Source organism: Selaginella moellendorffii, unplaced genomic scaffold, assembly GCF_000143415.4.
Source record: "Selaginella moellendorffii unplaced genomic scaffold, v1.0 SELMOscaffold_7, whole genome shotgun sequence".
NCBI lineage: Eukaryota > Viridiplantae > Streptophyta > Lycopodiopsida > Selaginellales > Selaginellaceae > Selaginella > Selaginella moellendorffii.
Window position 1 is genome coordinate 2,793,189 of NW_003314268.1, and position 20,998 is coordinate 2,814,186.

At 38.1% G+C, this 20,998-nt stretch overlaps 2 protein-coding genes and 1 long non-coding RNA gene across 3 annotated transcripts; 1 reads left to right on the forward strand and 2 right to left on the reverse strand.

Moving 5' to 3' along the window:
- Nucleotides 1–25: 25 nt before the first annotated feature.
- On the reverse strand, nt 26–348 carry LOC112345070. The gene is made up of 2 exons (XR_002991937.1): nt 219–348; nt 26–162 (listed from the first exon to the last, which is right to left on the reverse strand). It is a non-coding gene; the product is annotated as an uncharacterized LOC112345070 (long non-coding RNA).
- LOC9634051 (alpha-galactosidase) lies at nt 349–2,141 on the reverse strand (the record flags this gene model as incomplete). Its single annotated transcript, XM_024671544.1, has 13 exons — nt 2,005–2,141; nt 1,897–1,955; nt 1,787–1,843; nt 1,690–1,724; nt 1,533–1,636; nt 1,403–1,478; nt 1,249–1,307; nt 1,130–1,195; nt 970–1,053; nt 849–913; nt 681–763; nt 535–625; nt 349–461 (listed from the first exon to the last, which is right to left on the reverse strand). Coding segments are annotated over exons 1-13 (1,029 nt in total), but the record flags the coding sequence as incomplete, so codon positions are not given.
- Nucleotides 2,142–16,843: 14,702 nt separating this feature from the next.
- LOC9634052 (penicillin-binding protein 1F) lies at nt 16,844–20,998 on the forward strand. The gene is made up of 23 exons (XM_024671167.1): nt 16,844–17,579; nt 17,645–17,770; nt 17,828–17,979; nt 18,025–18,184; nt 18,232–18,291; nt 18,343–18,533; nt 18,593–18,649; nt 18,698–18,772; nt 18,827–18,892; nt 18,940–19,042; nt 19,092–19,156; nt 19,224–19,308; nt 19,355–19,432; nt 19,479–19,556; nt 19,607–19,723; nt 19,783–19,848; nt 19,902–20,027; nt 20,082–20,130; nt 20,186–20,244; nt 20,300–20,410; nt 20,475–20,679; nt 20,745–20,827; nt 20,880–20,998. The coding sequence occupies exons 1-22, from the start codon at nt 16,845–16,847 to the stop codon at nt 20,783–20,785; spliced, it is 2,805 nt and encodes a 934-aa protein (XP_024526935.1). The 5' UTR covers nt 16,844; the 3' UTR covers nt 20,786–20,827; nt 20,880–20,998.

Below are 20,998 nucleotides of genomic sequence, written 5' to 3' on the forward strand. Positions count from 1 at the left end.
CAATTTAAATTTGGCCGAATTGATGTAAGTTGGCGGGAAATGCAGAGTATATTCGATCCCTTTCAAATATTATGATTTTGGCACCACCACGTACATTTTGATGGCGTGCGCGTCCACAGCCTCTTCAATGTAGCCTTGCGAGAAAACTCCCAAATCCTTGTGCTGGAAAGAAGAAAAATCAATGTCCAGAGACTCTAGGATGAAAATCTTCCACTTACCGCCCAAACATCTCTCACTTGGACAGACGAACCGGGCTTTGCACCGATTTGTTCCCAGTACGCGCGGATCTTGGCGGTGGAATCTCCTTGGTTGAGTAGCAGCGCCACGAATTTACCTTGCGAGAGAGGTCCGCCCCATACCTGGACGATTCTTTTGAGACAATCGCGATAGAAGTTTCATTACTAGTCTTGCCTCTAGAGCGCCCTTCCTGCTGACTCTTTTGCCTTGGACTCCCATAGAATCTGGAAACAAAAAAAAAAAAAAAATTGGTAAGCGATGGAAGAGAGAAGAGAAGGAATTTCTTGGTTCTCAGACCTTGGTTGATAGCAATGACCTCCTTGTTCATGAGAATGTTGAGATACTCTTGCTTTAGATTGCGCACATCGCAGCCAATGATCAATGGGGCCTGGAACAAAACGAGAGTTAGAAATTGGTGGCATTCTCGATCGATCGATAGGGACCTTCATGAGCGCCCAGAGGCTGAAGTGTGTGCGGTACTCCTCCAAGCTCATGCCACCATTGCCGACCTCGAGCATGTCGGGATCTAGAACAAGAAATGCGAGCGCGCAATGTCAGGTTCCCTCTCTTTTTTTTCTCTTGCTCTTTGTGACAATTTCGCGATCTATTACCATTCCAGCCGCCGGGCCCTGCGTATTTCGCCCATTTGTCGTTCTGATCCGCGCGCACGATCATCCTGGGGATTGAAGGTATCTATCAGAGGTCAGCATTTCTAGTGCTGGTCTTTCTTACGATTTCCAATTGTCTTTGATGTCTCCCGTTGTTCTCCAGCTATTTCCCACGCCGGGAGCCCAGAGCGCCGGATCTTCGTAGCCCCTGAAAGGTTCCATCGCGTGATTTCTTTGGAAAACTCTCATGGGTTGTAGATTTTTTTAATTTTATTTTTGCGTACCATTCACAGAGAGCGTAGAAAATTGGTCGACCGGTTGCGAGGAGGGCTTTTTGCATTTTCGGGTACCTGGATGTGCAAGGATTGAGGAGCAACAAAACAACAACACTGTGGTACGTTACCGGATTTTTGGTGAGGCTCCATCGTTGTGACAGTTATCATACTTTAGAAAGTCTACACCCTGATAGATAGATAAAACCATTAGCACTTCCTTCTCTTTTTCTTTTTTTCTTGGTTTCCTGGGTCTCATATCACTCTAGAGAGCATCTGGCATACCCATGCTGCGAAAGTCTTTGCATCTTGGTTCTCAAAGTTTAGTGATCCAGGTTGAGTTTTTGCACAGGTGAATCGCCTACAAGATAACAAAAAATAAGTGAAAAAGAGAGAGACTTTAGCTCATATGTACCCCGCATCCGAGTAAATTCCAAACTTGAGGTTCTTGGAGTGCACGTAGTCTGCAAGATTTTTTATCCCGGATGGAAACCTGTCCTTGCGTGGTTGAAGATTTCCCTGCAGTTCTTGGAGAGTTTTAGCTTGTTTGCCTGCGAGTGATCTGGTCAGACCTCTTTGTCTCGACTTTGTTCGGCCCATTCATCATCTGCAAGGTTTTTTTTTCATGAGAGAATCCAGGACACTCTGATTGATCTCTAATATCGTTACCAATGTTGATGTAGTTGTAACCCAGCGCTGCCAGGCCAGTTGAGACGATAGCGTCGGCTACACAAAGTAAAGGGGTAAACAAAAAAGAGATCGTTCTAACGCGGAGATACCCGTCTCGCGAACGATCGTTTCATTGATCTTGTTATGGAAATGGTTGAAATCATTCCACCTGAGGTACACCATGGAGCAATTCTTATTCCTAATCGAAACTTACTTACCCCATTGGTGGTGTTCTTCCCAGGCCATTTTCGAGGAGCACACTTCCATGATGTCGAGGCAAGTAATTCGCCGTTGTGAGCGAGATTACGAGTAGTAGTGGTACTATTCTAGCAAACCATTCTCTAAACTCTTCCATGGTTCGTTTGCTTTCCAGGTCTCTACAGCCCCTCCTTTAAATTGCTGAAGCCCAAGAACGAAGGTTTGTGACGTTGTCTCCAAGTCGTTTGGCGAACCTCCAGCCATGAACCTTTGTCGTAGACTTCTTTTGGCGGGTACCATATTCGTCGTGTGTACTTCTGTCTTCGTGGAGTAAAATGGTGATGCCGTGTACTTCTGTCTTCTTGGAGGAAAATGGTGACGCAGCGATAGCGCATGTAGAGTGGACGATTGTCTTCTTGGAGTAACATAGTGATGGAGCTGAAGTGCAATAGAGTGGATGATTGAGCGCCATAGCAAACAACATACACACTCTTCAGGAAGCTTCCAGTTTTGCTGATAAGAAGAATGTACCAGACTTCACAAAACAAATGGTATCATAAAAAATAATTATTACTTTCTCACTTCACCAAAAAAATAACATACTAATACATACGTTTAGTAAAATGTATCATGGAAAAAGCAATCATGTCTGAAAGAAAAGGCATAAAATTGAAAATGTTAAACGTACCACTTATACTATGCACTTAATTAACCAAATTTTGATAGTTTTATTTATTTCATTAATATAATATAGTAAAGAAATAGAAAGGGTTAATGTATAACATAAAAGATCAAATAAATAAGAAATAAGAAAGATCACCATTTCCAGGTTAAAAGAGGAACTTACCAAGCTCAAATAATCATTATCAACCTTACTAACACTTTTTTTTTCGTTTTTATTAAAGCAACTGCATAGTACAAAAAATTATTAATATGAATATAACATGGAAATAATTCTTGAAATTGTGAAAATCTTTTACTACTTTAGCCACGGAATTAAATTGCAAGGTTTCTACCCTTCCCAATAACTCCAGTTTGCAAGAGCCAACAACAGCCAGAGCATAGGCTTCAGGAATTTTTTTGTGTGTCTTCTGCTGATGATGGCAAATGGATAGATGGTTGTTCATGACAAGTTTTGGCTACTGAGCTCTTGTTGCTTGCAAATCAAAGTCATAAACCTTGAAGCTGACAAGCACTTGACCCTCACCTCCATCAGGATCCAGGAGAGTGACTTGCATGAAGATTTACTTGCTATTGTTAATCTTACAGGTCTAGAAATTATGTTTAATGGTACTAAACTGTTAAAACAGAAACAGCCATTTTCAAAGATTGGTCTATAGTATTTTCATTGGCAAAGTCTGTATAGCATACATCCAGATTTTCAATCCCTATTTTTTATTCTTGAATGAAACAATATACTATTTATGAAACTTGTTGAGAAACACTTGACACTCCTTCACACACTCCACAAGAAGCTTTCCGTCCCATTCAACCCAGGCTTTGTGAATCTCCACTATATCATAGTCTTGATTTTTCTTCAGATACACGCATCCATCATTTGTTGCCACAACCAGTGGGAACTCAAGTTCCTCCTTACCTACATGTATAGTGATCCAGTCTCACCTAGTAATATCATACACCTTGCATGAAATAGCATAGTTAGAGCCCACTGTTTGTCTCCAATCACCCCAAAGGGCTCAATGTAGTCCTAGCCACCACACAAGGCAATGAAATACCATGTGTTAACGAGCTCCCAAGCTCCAAATCTTGGTAGACACAAAGTATCCCATGGCGCTCAAGGTGGTGGCTGTTGGCCAGGACGTTGTGAACCACAGGTCCAGTGCCAACACTCACCCATTCACCCTCTTGGAGCTTCAATACCTCACCTTCGTTCACAAAGGTAGTGGCCAAACCCAATTGCCACCATTTCTAATGCTTGAGATCCCACTTGCTAGATGCTACTATTTCCTGGTGTTGGATCCACCCTAAACACTTTCTTGGAGTCAAAGCCTTGGCACCAAATTGTGCCCTTGCACACGATGGAAATCCCAAATCCTGTTGTCCCTCTGGTTGGATAGTTAAGGAGTTGGGAGTGGCTACCATGCAATCTAGTGAGCTTGATACTTGTTGTTATGCCTATGTAGCCTTGGAACTGAGTATAAATTGCACCAGAGATTGCTATTGTGTTTGCTGAACTAAAGAAAACCTAGACAATGTAATTGTACTGTTCAGACCTTGAAAACAATTGAAGTTATGTTTGATTGACGTAAGATGTGATGTGGAGATGCACAAATATTCCTCAAGAGCCATGAGAGGAGAATCTACACTAGAGGAAATTAGCAGGAGAGCTAATTATAAAAAAAAGGGCAATAATAGGAAAAGATTAGGCTGGGCCTCACTCTTTTTTTGAAGTGTTTAACAACATTTAAAAGTGTTCTTTAAAGTTATTTTAATAAACAATGAAGAGATTATAAGTGTTAATAAGATTGCATTTGGTTTTTTATAAGCTTTAGAGTGTTTTAGAGAGCTTTCTTTATAGCTCATAGTTGGCTATTAGCAACAAAGTGTCCCTAAGCAATTTTGTAATTTTTGTTTGTCTTTCTTGCAACTCTCTAGATTCTCACTTAGGTGTAGTGTAGTAGAATCTATATGGTACAGCACCTCCTGGCCTCAATTTTAATAGAGACAGGTTCATTGGGTTTTCATGAACTCCTGAATTTAGACTTCCCAGAAGGTCATTTAACTTAATATTATTCAAACACAAGGATGCTTAACCCTAAGTATCCTAAAACCTTTAACTAATTAAAAAAAATGTTGCACTTTTATTCATGGGCCTTTTTTCTCTATATTTGAACCCATATGGATTATCCTTAGAAACTTTCTCTTTAATTGTTTATAATCCACTATACTTCCTTATAAGTTCACGCTCTCATAAACTAAAAGAACACCTGCCTTGCTCTTTTAACACCCTACCTTTACCCAAAGTAAACTAAATTTGCCAGATATCAATCTTAACACATAGTGTGGTTCTTTTAACCAACTAATAGATCTGGACTTAAGACCTTTCTAATACTAAATGTAAGCTCCTGAATTTGGACTTATTGGGTTGAGTGAAATGTAAACTCCTAAATTTGGATTTTTTAGGAGGTCACCGAACCCAATATTATTCAAACTTAAGGATATTTAACCCCAAGTATCCCAAAATCTTTAATCGATTGAAAAAAGGGATGCACTTTTATTTATAAACCCTTTTTCTCATATTTAAACTTATACAGATCATCTCTTGAGTCATTCCTCTTGGTTGTTTACAATCTTTAAATCTCTGTTACTTTTGTTCATGTTTTCACATTTTTGGAAAAACTCGCCACATAACAAGCCATAGGGCGGAATATCCATTAGTGTTAAAGGCCAATAAGGGTGAGTTCAACTGTTCCTTCTTCCTTGGTATCAAAGGGTAGTAATATATATATATTAACATTTGTCATATAAAAAGTGGCTAAATAGAGAAATTTGTTAACTTTTTTTAGAAATGGTAAAAGAATCTCTAAGATTCTCGGGAAGGAGTAGTTTGCTCTATGGTAGGGGGAAGTTTGACTCTGGGAAAAAAGACGATTCTTGGAGGAGATTTGAGTATGCACTTGGGCAAACATTAATGAGGAATAATGGGCCAAGAGGTAGTAGCAAGAGGATTTAATCTAACTTTTAGTGGACTTTCAAGAGGAACTTTAACAACATCACCAATAGTAATCACACCAGGAGCTAAATTGCTAGGAAGTTTTAGGGTAATATCAAGGACCTCTTTAAAAGCTACTAAAAAACCCTCAAATAATCATAAAAGGTGGTTCCTTTCAAAAGACATTCTAGTCTCATCCTTCTTCACACCTACTTTTATTCTGCTCTCCTCTATAAGAAATGGTCCTCTCTTACTACCCTATTTATGTTGTGAAGAAATTCATTTAATTTCTTACTTCTTTCTAATATAGGTATCATCATGTTTCTTTGTTGATTTTTTCACCAAGCACCATATACTAAGCCACTACTTTTTTAAATGTATCTTTATATCATCTAAAGGTTTGTGCCCTTCTATTAATTTCTTCTCTCCATTATGCTTCTTATAAAGAAAAAACTTAATATAAAGGTGGAAAAATTTATTTGGATAGCACAAAGTTATTGTGTTATCCTTGCCACCACTTAAGATGCTGAGTGGTACAACTATCTTACAAACAATCATAATTGTGTTTGATTGACGTGGCACCTAGGGTGTGATATAGAGATGCATAGATATCCTTTAGGAGTCATGGGAGAAGAATTTGTGTTAAAAGACAGCAAAAATCTAAAAGAAATTAGTGGGAAGAGAAGTAAGTTAAGCCTCATCCCTTTTTTAAAGTGTTTAACACTGTTTAAAAGTGTTCTTTAAAGTGATCTTAGTGAGTAGTGAGGAAATTGTTAATGTTAGCGAGATTGCAATTGAAGTAGTTTTTTATGTTGCAACAAATAGTATGGCTTCATATTAATGAACAAAGCTAAATTGTGGATGCTTATTGTAGCGCATAGAAGTGCAATGTCTACACAATAAAAGGATTGGTAAATTTAGTGCTGGTTCCTCTTGGCTTAGTAGGGGTTATTAGTCAATAGTCAATAAGGACATTGACATCTCTAAAGGGGGAGTGAGTGTAGTGCATGTAATCATGGGATAAGATTTAAATATACTGTCACCATGGATCCTTAGAACCTTAAAGGATAAATGGGGATAAAATAGCCACTAAGGGCTTTCTCATCAAGCAATTGCCCCTTTTTTAGTTGGCTTAAGGGGAGAGAAATAGGGTTTGATACACTTACAAAGTTTCACTTCTCATGGAGTAAATTAGTTAATCAATTGAAATATGAGCAATTTTATTACCTTTTAAGTAAGAAATGCATTATACTCCTATAGTGAACATATATTGCAGCAACACTAGAGAGCTCCAAGTAAATGTAGATGGTCTTGTAACCAACTTTCTCTTAACCACAACATGAATAGGATGTTGTGGACCAAGAGCTTCAAAAGCACAAACAAACATTTGCTCATATTCCCGATATTTAAGATCATCGACAATGCTCAAGCTCACTCAAACTCCTCTTGTGCTAGAGAGTATGGAGTTTAGAAGAGTTCTATTCTCTTTCCTAGCCTTTTCTAGCTAAAGCAAGACCATGAAATTAAAGCACTAAGATCAATTTAAAAAGGAGATATACCTTGTTTTCCTTGGTCTAGTATAGGCTTGAAAGGATCAATGTAGTTTGCTTGATGCGTCAAAACAATAATACATATAACAAAAGGTCTAGGATGGATAAATGGTATTTCAAATGAAAGCTAACCAAAGCCATTTCCACCTTAAATTAGAAAGTGTCTCTAGACTCAATTCCTAATATCACCCCCACTTTGTTTGGAACTTGTCTGTGAGGTTTAAAGTCTCCTACAAGCTACCCTAGATGAGATTTTGGAGAGGATTGTGGTGCCTTAGCAACACTACTACTAGCCACTGCCACTACCGTATAAACTTATGAGTTTGGACTTCTTGAGAAGTCATTCAACTCAGTACTATTCAAGGCGAGGCTCTTGAGTGCATGGAGATCATGACCTTACCCAATGCCAAAACATATGCATGAGATATATAATCCTCTTTTACACTATACCCTCTCTTCCTTGTGGCATGTAAACAACCAAAGGGAATGATTCAAAAGATGATCTATAAAGGTTTAAATATAGAAGGAAATGGCCTATGAAAAAACGTGCACCCTTTTTTCCAATTGGTTAAAGGTCTTGGGATACTTGAGGGTAAACATCTTTGGCTTTGAATAATATTGAGCTAGGTGACCTTCTAGGAAGTTTAAACTTAAAAGTTTATATAGTGGTAGTGATGGCTGGTAGTGTTGTTATTGGGGCCCCACAATCCTCTCTAGAATCTCGTCTAGGGCAGCTTATATGAGACCCCAAATCTCGTTATATTGACTTGTGATTTGGCAATGTCAATTGCCATTAACACGCTTGAGTGATTTAGCATCTTCCTAGTTAGAGAGCTCACCCCTAAATGTATAGTAGGGATAGTGGGTAGGTCAGATATGGCCGACCAATCTAAGGCATAGTTCAACTCTCACTTGCATGCCTATCTTTATTTTGCATCTAACTTGGGTCTAAGCCTAAATTCCGCACCATGCTAGCTAGTAGAGTACCCATATTATCACATTAGGCCACTAGTATGTTAAAATAGTGCCAAACTCCATTTAACTCCATTTTGTGTGCTAGTCTAATGAAGAGGTAAATGTTTTATCTTATGTATCATCCCAAGCTGAGCAAAAAAAGAAAGTTTATGCAAAATAGAGTTACACCTAAGCTTAAGCATCTAAAGAAGAAAAATTTGATCTATGCAATACTCGCTATAAACAAGTGTGAAATAGTTATGAATAGTTATAAAATTATGTAGTATATAAGTAGCACTTAGACATGTTGGAAAACAACCCCCACTTATTGTTGTATGCATTTATATTAATTAATCATCTTTTCTCCTGCTTATACTTGTTTGTGCAAAGTAGAATTGAAAGAGTGACATATGTTTATCCTTACTTAAGCCTTTAGGGTTTGAGGTTGAGTTATTTTCTCATTCTTCTTCTACTCTTTTCTACCTTCTTGTCTTTGTTTGTTTGTCACTATTTTGCAAGTAGGGGCAAAAATACAAGTATAGGTAGAAGAAGTTTTATTCATTTTTGGTGACCACGGTGGGATAAGCCATCACTTATTAGCATGAAAACCAGCTGGGAAAAAATTGCTTGTGAATTCCAAATTTGCCTAGTATTAAGAATCACAAATAGATAAATGTTTTAATGATTATAGAGGCCTTTAGCCCAAATAAAATTAAACGAAGGAGCTCTTTTTGCAATTGCAATGGCTTAGCGTCTAAACAACGTAAGAAAGATAGTTTTACAATTGTTATATAATCCATAAAGTATGAGATAAGTTTAAAATTGGAATTTTGCATACATTGCCAAGAAACTCAAGTTTAAATTATTTCACTAGTAATTTCTTGAGAAAAATCTAAAAGAAGAAGGAATGGAGTTTGTTTGATGTATAAAACATAATTAACTACTTTACAATCTTTTCCTTCTAAGCAAGTTCTTACTTGGGTTTTTACAAGATATATTTTTCAGCAACGTGTCACAATTTTTTTAAACATACACAAGCAAGAAAATTGAGCATTTATAACTTTTGTCTTCAACTCCAGATTAAAGAGAGCTAAATTCAGCTTTAGTGAATAGCAAATTGGGGAATTATTCACCTAAATATTATAAAGCTTTAATAGAGGTAAAATCACAATTAAAATATTGTACTATCTCAAGGCTTAGATCCAAAATCTTTTAGCTTGAACAACTACTTAGACACAATTTAAGAGTAAACTTGTCTCGAGTTTAAGTCTCTTATGCATATTGCAAGAACCTATAAGATTCTAATAAGACTTATAAGTCAAAAATTCAGAAATACTTATTATAAACTGCTCTAATCGTTTAAACCACTTTACAGTTAGTACATTTTAAAAAATTAATTAAAGCTCAAAAATTTGTCATATAAGCTTGAACAAAGACTTGTATTGACTATTACCGCCCGTTAGTGAAGAGGCTAGAAAGAAATTTATCTTGAAAAGAAATTTTTGTTTAGATCTAAAGAAAAATTTTCCACAAATTAGCTATTACATGTTTGAAAAATTATTTAACATCATTCCACAAGCAAATTAATCTAGAATAGGGTATCATACGCTAAACAATTTAATCCTTGTATTGATTCCACAGGACAATTTTAAAAAGGTTTTCATGCCCCTTTCAAATTAGTTGAAATATATAAGTATAGACTAACAATTGATCTTATCTATAAAGCTTTAGAGGATATAGTCTTTATACATAAAAGTGTCATTATTTATACCAAATAAACTAATAAATATACAACATTTCCTTCATAATCTGATGAGCGGAAGACAATCTGAAAATAAATATTCACAAGATCTAGAATGAGATTACAAAGCACTTGTTCGTGATATTTGCAATTTTAACCTCCCTTCAAAGTAGACTAAACCATTACTCAATCAAGTTAGAGAAAAGTTTGAAAGAGAGTGAGTTGAAAGTATATTAAGTACACCTCAATGAAAAGAAAATCATAAATCCCAATATAACTTTGATAGTCATCTAGAATACTTCTCCTTGATAGTATTGGTACATAAAAAATGCCTTTGCTTTAACTCAGAGTAGTGGAATACAAAACAATTGAAGTGATTCTTCATAAAAGGAAGAAGAGCAAAATTTACAACCCTTACCCTTTAATAGTGATCTTGATTCCTTTACAAACCCAACATCTATTTTGTTTATACTAGTTGCAAAATAGAGAATTTTTTATCAAATTGCAATGAATATGATGGCAATTGTAAGAAAAAAAACACTGTCATCACATATTCATCCTTTTCTAGAATTAAAGGAGAGGACTCACAAGTACATATTGAGCAATACATAGAAGTAATTAAGCTCAATTAGGTAAGAAAAAAATCTTTTCCCTTATATACTAAAAACAAAGCTAAAGATTGGTACTATGACAATTATATAAAAAAGTTTAGCACATTTGATGAGTAAATAAAGTTTTTTCTTAAAGCTTTCTCCATAGAAACAATCCCATAAAAAAAACTATAATGAGTTGTAAAAGCTTTATCAAAGAAAATTTGAGATAATCGAAGAATATACAACTTGATTCAACAAGTGTAATAAATATTGTAAAGACTTAATGTCAGACAAAATGTGCTTACACTTATACATACATGGCCTCAAGAAAATTTATTACAAACATGCGATAAAGAGAGCTCATACAGATTTTAAGCCATGATTGCCTACCAAAATCTCATCAAACAATATGACATGGTAGATATAGTAAAATTAAACAAAAAGATGATTCCTATAGGTAAATAAACCAATTATCTAAAAATCCTCAAATTACAAACTAATCTCAAACAAAGGATTTAGTGTACCAAATGCAAAAATGAAGACTATAGCAAAGAAGAATGTAAATTTCAACTGATCAAGTGCTAAGTTTGTGAAAAAGAAGGGCATTCAACTAAGGAATGTAAAACTTGATTTAAACAACTAAAAGGCAAACAAGCAACCCGAGTTGATAAAATAACACATAGGCAAAACTATGATTATAGTTATAATCAAAGTGGCAAATATGAATACCCATGCATTGAAAGGCAAAATGACTATTGGGATTATTCACTTAGGGGTAATTTTCAAAATTATCCACCTAGTTATGAAGAAAATAGGAATAAAGACTATAATCAGTTTAAAGAATACAATGAGCCTAAAGGTTACAATAGGCTTAGAGAATATAAAAGGCCAAAAGAGTATGATCAAGCTAAAACTTCTATTCACTATCTTAAGCCATACAATCAAGTTGAGTCATCAAGCAAGAATGATAAGCCTCTTAAAGATATACAACCTATAGTTAAATACGTTGAGGTAAAATGGTTAGATACAGAAGAGCCACTTAATATTTGTATTATGACTAGAGCACAACAAAGAAGGGCTAAATCTAAAAGCCAAGATGAAGAGAGTGATGATGAAGTAGAAATTATCTCTAACTCTCAATGGTGCTAAAAGAAAAATATCAACATAGAAATCACTTAATAACTTTGACTCCAACACTTCTATATTTATATATCGTGAGGATGTAAAATTCTATTAGTGCTTTATTAAATAAGCTTTTCTTTTGTCATAATCTTAATTGAAGTTGAGTTTACATTCACATTTGCCATAAGCTACTGATATTAGGTACTAGGATTAATATTTGATAAACATTCTTTCATTAATTCAAGTAAAATTTACTAAATAATTAAGTTACATAAAAGTGAATAACAACAATATTATAACTCTCATCATCATCCACTAATGGAATACAAAGTGTATGATTTAGTATTACTTCATTTTCCAATACTATAATATGTAAATTGTCTAAGAGGCTGAGTGAAAAGGACTATATTAAATGTTATGGTACTACAAGTTTATGAGTTTTGACATGACATTCAACAAATCAATCTTCCATAAATATATATATTGAGTAGCTATAAAGTGTTATGTACAAAGAGATCAAGGACAAATTACACTACCTATAAATCCTTCAATGACTCTTAATATTCCTCTAGATCCTGAGAAAAAACCATAACAACCTTCCATCCTTCAATTAACAAAAGGAAAAAAAACTTTAATTGCTTTCTATCTATTTGAGAGGGATGTTTGTCTATGATGCTATATGCTATTATTATTATAATAGAATTTTGATAGTTGTTATATTTGTTGCAATCTGGATTACTCACTCTTGTATGTAAGCTACTATTTTTAGGCTAATCAAATATACACATTTCTATGTTCCATGCACTCACAATTATTTTATATTTTAAGAATAGTGAATATATATATATATATATATATATATATATATATATATATATATATATATGAATTCTATCAAATAAAATTTAATAATATATTAACTTTTAGTTTTATTAAAAATGTATTATAGGTAAAGCATATTATAATATCAGCCAATTTTAAATAATTTTATTTAAATATTAAAAAACAAATTCTAGCAAACTTGTCAGCTAAAAACATTAAAAAAACATTTTATAAGTAAATTTTTTAATATTGCCAGTTGTATGAAGGTAAATTTATGTTTAAAAATATATCAAAAATATGATATAGGAACATTAAAGGAACATTAAAGAAGGTTCACTATATTGTTGCTAAAAGAAGCTAGCTAATAATATTATATCACATTAGAAGATAAAAGTATTCAGAAATAGTTTTATCAAAAGTATTTATTTATTTATTTTTTATAGTATTGAAATATCTTTAAAATTTATATGAGAATTTTCATGATACTTTATTAAAGTAATTTAAAATACTAAAATATGTTAGCTATGATTTTCTTTTTCTTGATTCAACCATGTTATCAAGTTTCATATACATGGGGAAATACAGGTAAGTTAAATGAACAAGATATCAATGATATTATTAATAAAGGAATTTATGAACTTACTAGAAAATTAATTCTTACTGAAAAATATTCACCAAAATATGTTGATTTTAAATTAATTACAGTTTCTCAAGGTATAGTTTGTGTGGCAATAAGAAGATTAGGGGGATTTTGTGATGAAGAATTTTTAAATATAACTATTAAAGGATCAACTATAAGCCGCCAAATAAATGAGCTAACTGAAAATCATCACCAATTAATGATTATACAAGGCGCAGATGCAGCACAAATAACTGCACGTTTATATGAAATACAGTATGCTGTAATAATTTGGAAAAATAAAAGTACATATTTATCTAGAAGTAAATTCAATACTATCATTTCTTCACTTAAAGATTGTCATATTTCATTAACTACACTTGACAGTAGTTTTCCAATTTATCAAATATTATATAAAGGTAATTTTTTAATATCACAAAATAAAAAGAATTTGCTATTTTTACAATCTAATTAAATATAATATTTGAAACATCTAGTTTTTATGATAAGGGTAACTGTATTTTAATAAATCAAAATGATGGTAACTTAGTTTTATATGGTGGTAATTTTCAAAAATTTTTATGGTCCATAGAAAAATATTGTTCAATAAAACGTTGTTTTATTTTTACATATATAATATTACAAAATGACTGTAATTTAGTATCTTACAAGTTAAATGCACTTAATACAGTTTGGTGGGCATTGAAGTAATTTTTATATATTGAGATTTTAATCAAAATAATCACAAGCTGCAATTGTAATAGACTCTCCAAGAATATCTAAGCATAATATAATACTGTGATTTTTTGGTCTTAAGCTTTTGTCAAATTGTAGTCAAGTTTTAAGGTTAATCTTTTTAATAAAAACTGTGAGATAGCATGATTTCAGCTACACTATCAATGAATTAAAACCATATCATTTAACTTGCTGTGAGCCCCACTTACAATAGAAGTAAAAAGCAATCAATCATTCTCAGCCTAAGCTCAAACACTTGGCCAATGGTGTTCCAGTTGATGCCACAGCCAGATTGATAAGAAAAGGACTAGCAAAAGGATAGGCAAAGTAGAAGGCAAAGAAGGCTGTCTTAAGTTAGATTATGAAATTATTCCTATTATACCAGATTTGGTAGATGATACAATTACCGAGAAAGGTGATTGTCATTTACCTAGAAAAACAAGTAGTTCTGGCAAGGGAGCAATGTTATAAATGACACAATTGCCAAGAAAAGTGAATAACATCAACTTAGAATTCCTATTGTGTTTGTCTCCTCTTCTTCTAGCAAAGGAACAATTGAAGACTCATTCTTAAAGACAAGAGAGTGAGGCTAAAAATAAGTGTAGGAGGAAAATTATTGGCCTAGGGCAGAAACACAATAATGTGGTATAGATTTTGAAAGCTTATTTATAAAAATTAATTATATGACATGCTCGTCAGTCCTCTTCCGCGCCACCCAGCAACGCGGCCAGCTCCAGCAGCATCGGCATTGCCACAAGCGCCAGCGGCTCCCTCCGCAAGTGCTGCTGCTCCGCCGGCGCGGCCGCCTTGACCCCAGCGCCAACAGCAGGAGAACAGCAGGAAAAAGCAAAAGAAGGAAGAATGGAGGTTCAACGACAGCGAGGCTCCTGAAAGGAGGTATCAAGATCAAAGCCAAACATGGCCATTTGCTGCGAGCATGCCTTCAGGTTAGAACTATCTATGGTTTTTTTTGTGTGTTGGATTTGATTGTTTTTATTTGTTCTCCTCGACCCCTTTGAATTGATGCTGCTACTGCTACTCGCGACCTAGCGAACAACTAGTGGCGAGCCTGCATCCACGACGATACACTGAAGACATGGTCACAACCGAAACTGCAGTAAATTAAGAGTTTTGCCTTTTCATTTCTTTTTCATATTTGTTCTTGGAAATCGTAGGGCCGTGTGTCAAACACCTATGGCTTTGCATACGCTACCCCATCCAGCTTGGAAGGAGGCAGGTGACACTATCGCACGAGCTGGCCCAGGGTTCGAGTTACCATCCGAAGACGCTCTACGCACTATCCTGCTGGATCGTGCTTATGGCAAGAGCAAGGTGGCAAGGGTGATGGAAAATCACGCAGCGAATTCTCTCCCTGGACACAAAAACAACGTCATGCTCATATCTGTGCGCATCGAGACTTACGACCACACCATTCAAGTTCGTGAATTGGGAATCACAGGTACGTAACATTTTCTATTACAGTGTCTGTTTTCTGAGGTGAGGCCATTGCTGGATAGCTTGAGGAAGTTCTTCGAGAGATCGTCCCCGAGGCCATAATTGCAGTTATTATTATGGATAATTGCGTGCTCGGAGGGAAGCTCTTTGAAGAGAGGTTTTCCCGGCTATGGTCGTTGAGGTTCCAACCTCACCCTCTGAACTTGGTGGTGACGGCCTGGAAACGAAAATGCATTTGGTTCAGCAACATTGTAGCTGACACCAAGTTTATGGTGCGGGTTATCACCACCACACCAACGCTTGTTCGCAGCAAAACTTGCTGAAACGTAAGCTAGTGAAACCAGCAGAAACCATGTTGGCTAGTATATTCAGGGCGACGCTAAAAGAATTCCGTGAGGTATTGAGAGAGGTTGTCAGCAGCGAGGAGTTTGGACGGTGGGAGCGATCCTTAGCAACCAGTGCCACCTCGCAAAGGCTGTCAGGTTCTGCAATGCCATCAACAATGATGAACTTTGGGAGATGATCGATGATATGCTTCCCATTTTGAAACTGGTCTGGTATGGTATCAAGACCCTCGATTGCACTGCTGGACTGGGGTGGGAAAGTCTTGGAAGGTAAGTAAACTACTTTAACTACAGTCCTCAAGTTCTAGGTTGTAGCATGATAACGAATCCAGAATTGTCTCACGAAGGCAAATATTGCTGAGTTGTTTCAGCATTTCAATATCTGACACCAGGAATATGTTTGAGATTTCCACGTAGCAGCGCATTTTCTTCCCCCGAAAAACGCAATTCTTATGGAAGCGGCCAGAATTGGTAAGGTCTTTCAAGAAGGTGGCTCACAAGTTCTATCCCGATAGAGAATCCTACACGACATGCTTGTTGGAGATGGTCGACTACTGTGACCGCGGGGCGGAGTCCGAGGAACTGAGGTATTTTCTTGACAAGAATGTGGCTCCTCATCAAATTCGGACGAGGCCGGGGGAGGGTGCAGCATTGCTAAAGAAGATGGCAGTGAATACAAACCTCTTCAAGCAGTGGTGAGTATTTTATTTTTTTTTTTTAAATCGCTTTTTGACTTTTTGAACGTAATGCTCCTCTAACATCGTTTTCTTTCTTTGTTCTACGCGATGCAGCTGCGGAGAGGTGCTTTGACACACAGAAGTATGTACACAAATTCTCCCGCAATGGATTGTCAAGGGACCAGATTCACAAGCTTTCCCACATTTAATCGAACGAGAGGTGCTGGACAGAGATGGACGACTACGTGAGACCATTCGAAATGGAGTGGTCGATGCGGCTGCTGATGAGACCGAGACAGACTGCTCTGATCAGGAATATGAGACTGATGACGAGGATTTCACAGCAGCGGTGCCAGCAGCAAATACAGCATGAGCAAGAACGAAGCGCGGCCATCCCAACAAAAATCTTGCTTTTTCTCCATCTTTACTCTTTAGTTGAGAAACTCCGACTCCTCATTTCCGGGATGACAGAAGTTTGTTTTTTTTTTTTTAAGCAAAAGAGGGAGCTAGCAGCTAAAGATGAATTGAAAGCCCGGGAAGATTTATTCTTTTGATCAAACAATGGATTAGGGTTTATGCATTCCAGGGAGGGGATGGCGCTGCTAGGACACCCTCCAGGTCTGGCATTTTGCAAGCAGCAATCGCTTTGTCCAGGAGCGTGCGATTCCGAGGCCATAGCAGCGGCAGCAACGAGAGAGGCGATAGGTATCTCCAGCTCCCAGCCAGATTGCGAGGCTCTACTTGCCGATTGGAAGACGAGGATAGAGCTAGAACTGTTTCGGGCGCTCAACAGCGCGCAATGCGTGTCCTCCAGGGCGAAGAAGACGGGGTGGAGATTTTCTGGCAGTGGAAGTAAACAGCCAGGAAGCAGGAAGAAATGGGTCAAGTCCGTGCTTGGCGCTCTTGGGATAGTTTTAGCTTTCAGCGGGGTGGCCAGCGTTGTGAAGATCTTGCTCTCGGCTCTGCCTCCGGATTTCATAGACAGATGGAGGAAACTCGAGGGCGAGCAGCCGAGAGCTGATCCAAAGTTTGGACAAGGAGAAGAGCCCGAGACTGTGATTTATGACTGTCACGGCGAGGTGATTGCCACTCTTGTTCCTGGAGGATACATTGGCAAGCGAGATCCTTTGAAAACTTCGGCCTCGACCGGTCCTCTCCGTCCGAGCGACATTCCTTCGGCGATGTGGCAGGCGGTGGTAGCTTCCGAGGATCGGCGTTTCTTTGAGCACCATGGAATTGATCCGAGAGGGATTTCTCGTGCGGTGCTTACGCTTTCTTCTAGCGGTGGTGGAAGCACGATCACGCAACAGGTACTTTGGGTTTTCCTGTTTCTTTTTCTTGCACTGGATCAAGTTTGTTTTGTTCTTTCGCGCAGCTGGTGAAGAACTTATTTCTAACAAACGAACGAAAATGGTCTCGCAAGGCTGTGGAGATCATTCTAGCACTTCTTTTGGAGAAACGTATGTCCAAGTGGGATATCTTACGTCTTTACCTTGACAAGGTGATTGTGTTCGACGTTTTGGCTGTGCAATGCTTTGGACTGACCACTTTCTGGCAGATTTATTGGGGCCACGGTGTCTACGGTTTGAAAGCCGCCGCAGCGTTTTACTTTGGAAAGCATCCATCACTGTTGACGCTAGCAGAATGCGCAATGCTAGCAGGCATTATTCCTGCACCCGAACTTCTGTCACCATATAGAGATCCTAGCAGGTATGAAAGACGAGGCTGACTTGTTTACTAACACCACTCGATTAGAGGGAAAAAGCCTCAGGCTAGAACACTCCGGCGCATGGTCGAGGTTGGATTTCTGGATGCCGACAGTGCTGCTGCTGCGGTTAATGAACCTCTCTCTCTTTCTTTGGAGTATCAGGAAGGAACCTGTGGTCCATGGCGTGCTCCTTACTTTGTCAGCGAGGTTTGTCTTTATGGAGATGTTTGGCTGACTTGAGATTGGCCCTTCAGGTGCTGTATGAGCTGACGCAAACTTATGGAAGAGACCACATTCTTCGCGGCGGATTACAGGTATTCATATGAAATGTGTACAGCTTTGGTGAAACATATTGTGTTTCATAGATACGTACTACACTGGACTTGTCCATACAAGATATAGCTGAAAAGACCATCACGGAAGCTTTGTCCGAATTTGATAATGAAAGGTTGGTTCTTGCGGATAAGGAGATCGGGAAGATCCGCGAGAAAATTCAAAAATTAGGAAAAACTCGGGCCGAGGAAATTTTGAAAGCCGTAAACGCGGTTACGTTAAGGTATCTCACTCATATTTTTACTTTGACAACCTCTGGCTAAGGAAGCATACTTTGTGAAGGATCCAAAAGGATGCGAAGAAGCGTCGTCGAAAAATGAAGGACGTCAGTAAGCTCAGGTACAGGTTTCCAGGTTGTGTATCGCAATTACATAAGTCTTACTGCAGAGAGGAAACAGATAAAGCCATTTCTCTTGCTGCGGAGAAAGCCAAAGCAGCTGTTTGTTTGCGATTCGACTGGATGTATGTAGAATTTGTCTTCCACCTGACATTTTCAGCTCCCACTGGGACATGCAGGGAAAAGAGATTAGAAGCATCTCTTGCAAAATATGAAGATGAAAGCAAGAAGGCAGCTGTAGCAAAGTAAGTGTGATATTGTGTTTTTCAAGTCACCTTATAGTTGCCGATAGGATGGAAGGAGCAGTGATTGGTATCGATCCTTTAAGTGGTGCGGTTCGTGTACTTGTCGGTGGCAGGGACTACTATGAAAGCAGTTTTAATCGATGCACGCAGGTTCGAGAATCTTGCTTCAACTCTGTAATATTGAAAGTTTTGTACGCAGGCATTTCGATCACCTGGTTCGACATTCAAACCGGTTGTGTACCTTACAGCTCTAGCCGAAGGAATGTAAGGAACATCGTGCAGGGCTTTTTTCATATGTTCATGCTCTTCTTTAAGGCTATGTCTGTGCTAGTGATCCAAGCCGTACGATCGTGGACGCTCCTTACACGATTGGTGGCTTTACTCCGGAGAACTACGACCGCAAATATAGAGGAAGAGTAAGCTATCCAGCTTCATGGGACTTAACTTTCTGTTTTGAAACAGGTTACAGTGGAAGAATCGTTGCTGAGATCTCTGAACGTTCCAACTGTAAAACTGTGTGCAGAAGTCGGAGTCGACAAGGTTTTTGACAGACCATTGTGTTTCTATCTATAAGCTGTATATGTAGGTATGTGCCATGGGAGCGGCGCTTGGCATTGATACATTTCTTCCTTACGAACTGTCTCTGTCCCTTGGCGGCTGTGAGGTAAATATTTGTATTGCCACTGCTTACGATCTACCTGTGTACTCGTTCAGGTGACTCCACTGCAACTTGCTACTGTGTATGCAACTATTGCCTCCGGAGGAATCTACCGAAAGCCATACATGATTTCCTGTGTGCGGGATTCCCAAGGCGAAGTTTTACAGGAACAGGTACGTGGTGATGTCAATCTTTTTGTTAAAAGCTGAAGTGGTGTCGTGCTTTTCCTCAGCCGGCACCAAGTGAAGAGGCAGTTGTGGACGAGTATGCAGTGTCTGAGCTCAGGAGGCTACTGCAGGTTTTCTAGATAAAATCTTAACGCTGCGCTCTTTAAACTCCTAGTTTTGGCAGGCCGTTGTAGAGAAAGGAACTGGACAATCTGCAAGAATAGGAAGGCCTTGCGCTGGGAAAACCGGAACTTCTGATGGCTACAGAGACGCGTGGTTTGCTGGCTTTACGCCCGAGCTTTCTTGTGTGGTAAGGGAACCGGTTCATATTGAGGATATCCACGTCTTTGAGTTGCGATGACAGGTCTGGATTGGATATGACGACAACACTCCTGTTGGTGGAATGCATCCAAGTAAAGGCTTTGTTTTCTAGGCTGTCAAAGTTTGATCCCTTCGTTTTTGTGACAGTCACAGGTTATTCACACGCGGCTCCACTTTGGAAGCATTTTATGATTCTCGCTCACGAGGTAGTTCACCAGTTCAGACATGAGATTTCTCAAGAGTTTGTGCGACTGAATCCAGGGCCTTCCAATCCAAAGATTCCATGACTATGGACGAGATAGATACGGCAACCAAGGTTCTCGCGATTTTGAGAAGAGATCACGTCGACCGCAAAGGCTGCTGGCTTTCCGGGTATGTTCGGCTGGTTGCTTTTTCGCCTCTTGAGTTTTTCTAAGATCCAAGTGCTCGTTGTTAGGATACTCCTCCCACTAGTGTGGCCGACTCGAAGTTTGGCATCAGTGGCACGCAGTGGAAACAAGTGTGGGACTGGGAGAAGGCTAGCGTTGCGTGGGAGGAACGGGAGAAAATGCAAACGTGGACAGAGACGAGGTCCAAACACGAGGAAAGAATCAGTGCTCTGAGAGAGCAGTGGCAGAATCTGATTCTCCGTCCGGTTTCAGGTGCCTGCTGCTACTGATCCATTGAAGTTTTTCGCCTTTTTGCACAACTGACCTCCAACTTTCAGGAGTGTTGCAGTTCTTGAAGAGGTTTGATTTGCTACACTAGGATCCGCAAAAAAATTGTTTTTTGGAGCTTGCCAGTCTTCAGGTGGGCTGTACAGTTTTGCCAGTTTACTTTGGATCTAATTTCCAGTTGACAGGATGAGCGAAACAATGCATTTGTCATCGGTTTCCATCCACAAGAATTCAAAGGCTTTCTTGGTTTTATACGGAAAAAGTAACGCCGCCGAATTTTAAGGTTTTATCGGTTTGACGTTTA

Bases quoted from the DNA above. Each gene is read 5' to 3' on its own strand.
- LOC9634052 (XM_024671167.1), top strand. From the start codon at position 16,845: ATGCATTCCAGGGAGGGGATGGCGCTGCTAGGACACCCTCCAGGTCTG. The intron at 19,157-19,223 runs GTAAGGAACATC...TGTCTGTGCTAG, and splicing joins ACAGCTCTAGCCGAAGGAAT to TGATCCAAGCCGTACGATCG. The intron at 19,557-19,606 runs GTAAATATTTGT...GTACTCGTTCAG, and splicing joins TGTCCCTTGGCGGCTGTGAG to GTGACTCCACTGCAACTTGC.